Source organism: Eimeria tenella, genomic scaffold (assembly GCF_000499545.2).
Source record: "Eimeria tenella Houghton genomic scaffold, Eth_scaff3390, whole genome shotgun sequence".
Lineage (NCBI taxonomy): Eukaryota > Apicomplexa > Conoidasida > Eucoccidiorida > Eimeriidae > Eimeria > Eimeria tenella.
Genome location: NW_013543180.1, coordinates 897 through 1,360, shown reverse-complemented (window position 1 = coordinate 1,360; position 464 = coordinate 897). Strand labels below are relative to the sequence as shown.

The following is a 464-nucleotide window of genomic DNA, read 5'->3' as shown; positions in this document are numbered from 1 at the left end:
CTGCTGCTGTTGCTGTTGCTGTTGCTGTTGCAGGCAGTGCTGCCGCTGCTGCCGCTGTTCGCGCTGCTGCAGAGGAGAGTGCTGCTGCTGCTGCATCCTGTGCTGCTGCTGCTACAGCCTGCGCTCTTTTAGCTGCTTCTGCTGCTGCTGCATCTGCTGCTACTGCTGCCGCTTGTATCTTCTGTGTCGCTGCTGTGTCTGCTGCTGCTTTGGCTGCCTTGGCTGCTGCTGCTCCTTCAGCTTTTTTCCCTGCTACTGCTGCTGCTGCGCTTGTTGCTGCTGCTGCTGTTGCCGCTGCGTCCTTGGTTTTTGCCGCTTCTGCTGCTGCTGCTGCTGCTTCTGCTGCTGCAGGTGCTGCAGCAGGTGCAGCTGATGCCTTTGCATCTTTCCCAGCTGCTGCAGTGTCGGTTCCCATGTTCTCTGCTGCTGCTGATGCTGCTGCTGCTGCTGTACTTCCAGCTGCC

At 59.3% G+C, this 464-nt stretch overlaps 1 protein-coding gene across 1 annotated transcript in view; it reads right to left on the bottom strand.

Moving 5' to 3' along the window:
* ETH_00038300 (uncharacterized protein) overlaps positions 1-415 on the bottom strand; it is a gene marked incomplete at both ends in the record, with an annotated part of 777 nt that extends 362 nt beyond the window's left edge. The window contains one exon of the mRNA XM_013376354.1: positions 2-415. Coding sequence (XP_013231808.1) covers positions 2-415 — 414 coding nt within the window. The remainder of the gene's footprint in view (position 1) is intronic.
* Positions 416-464: the final 49 nt, after the last annotated feature.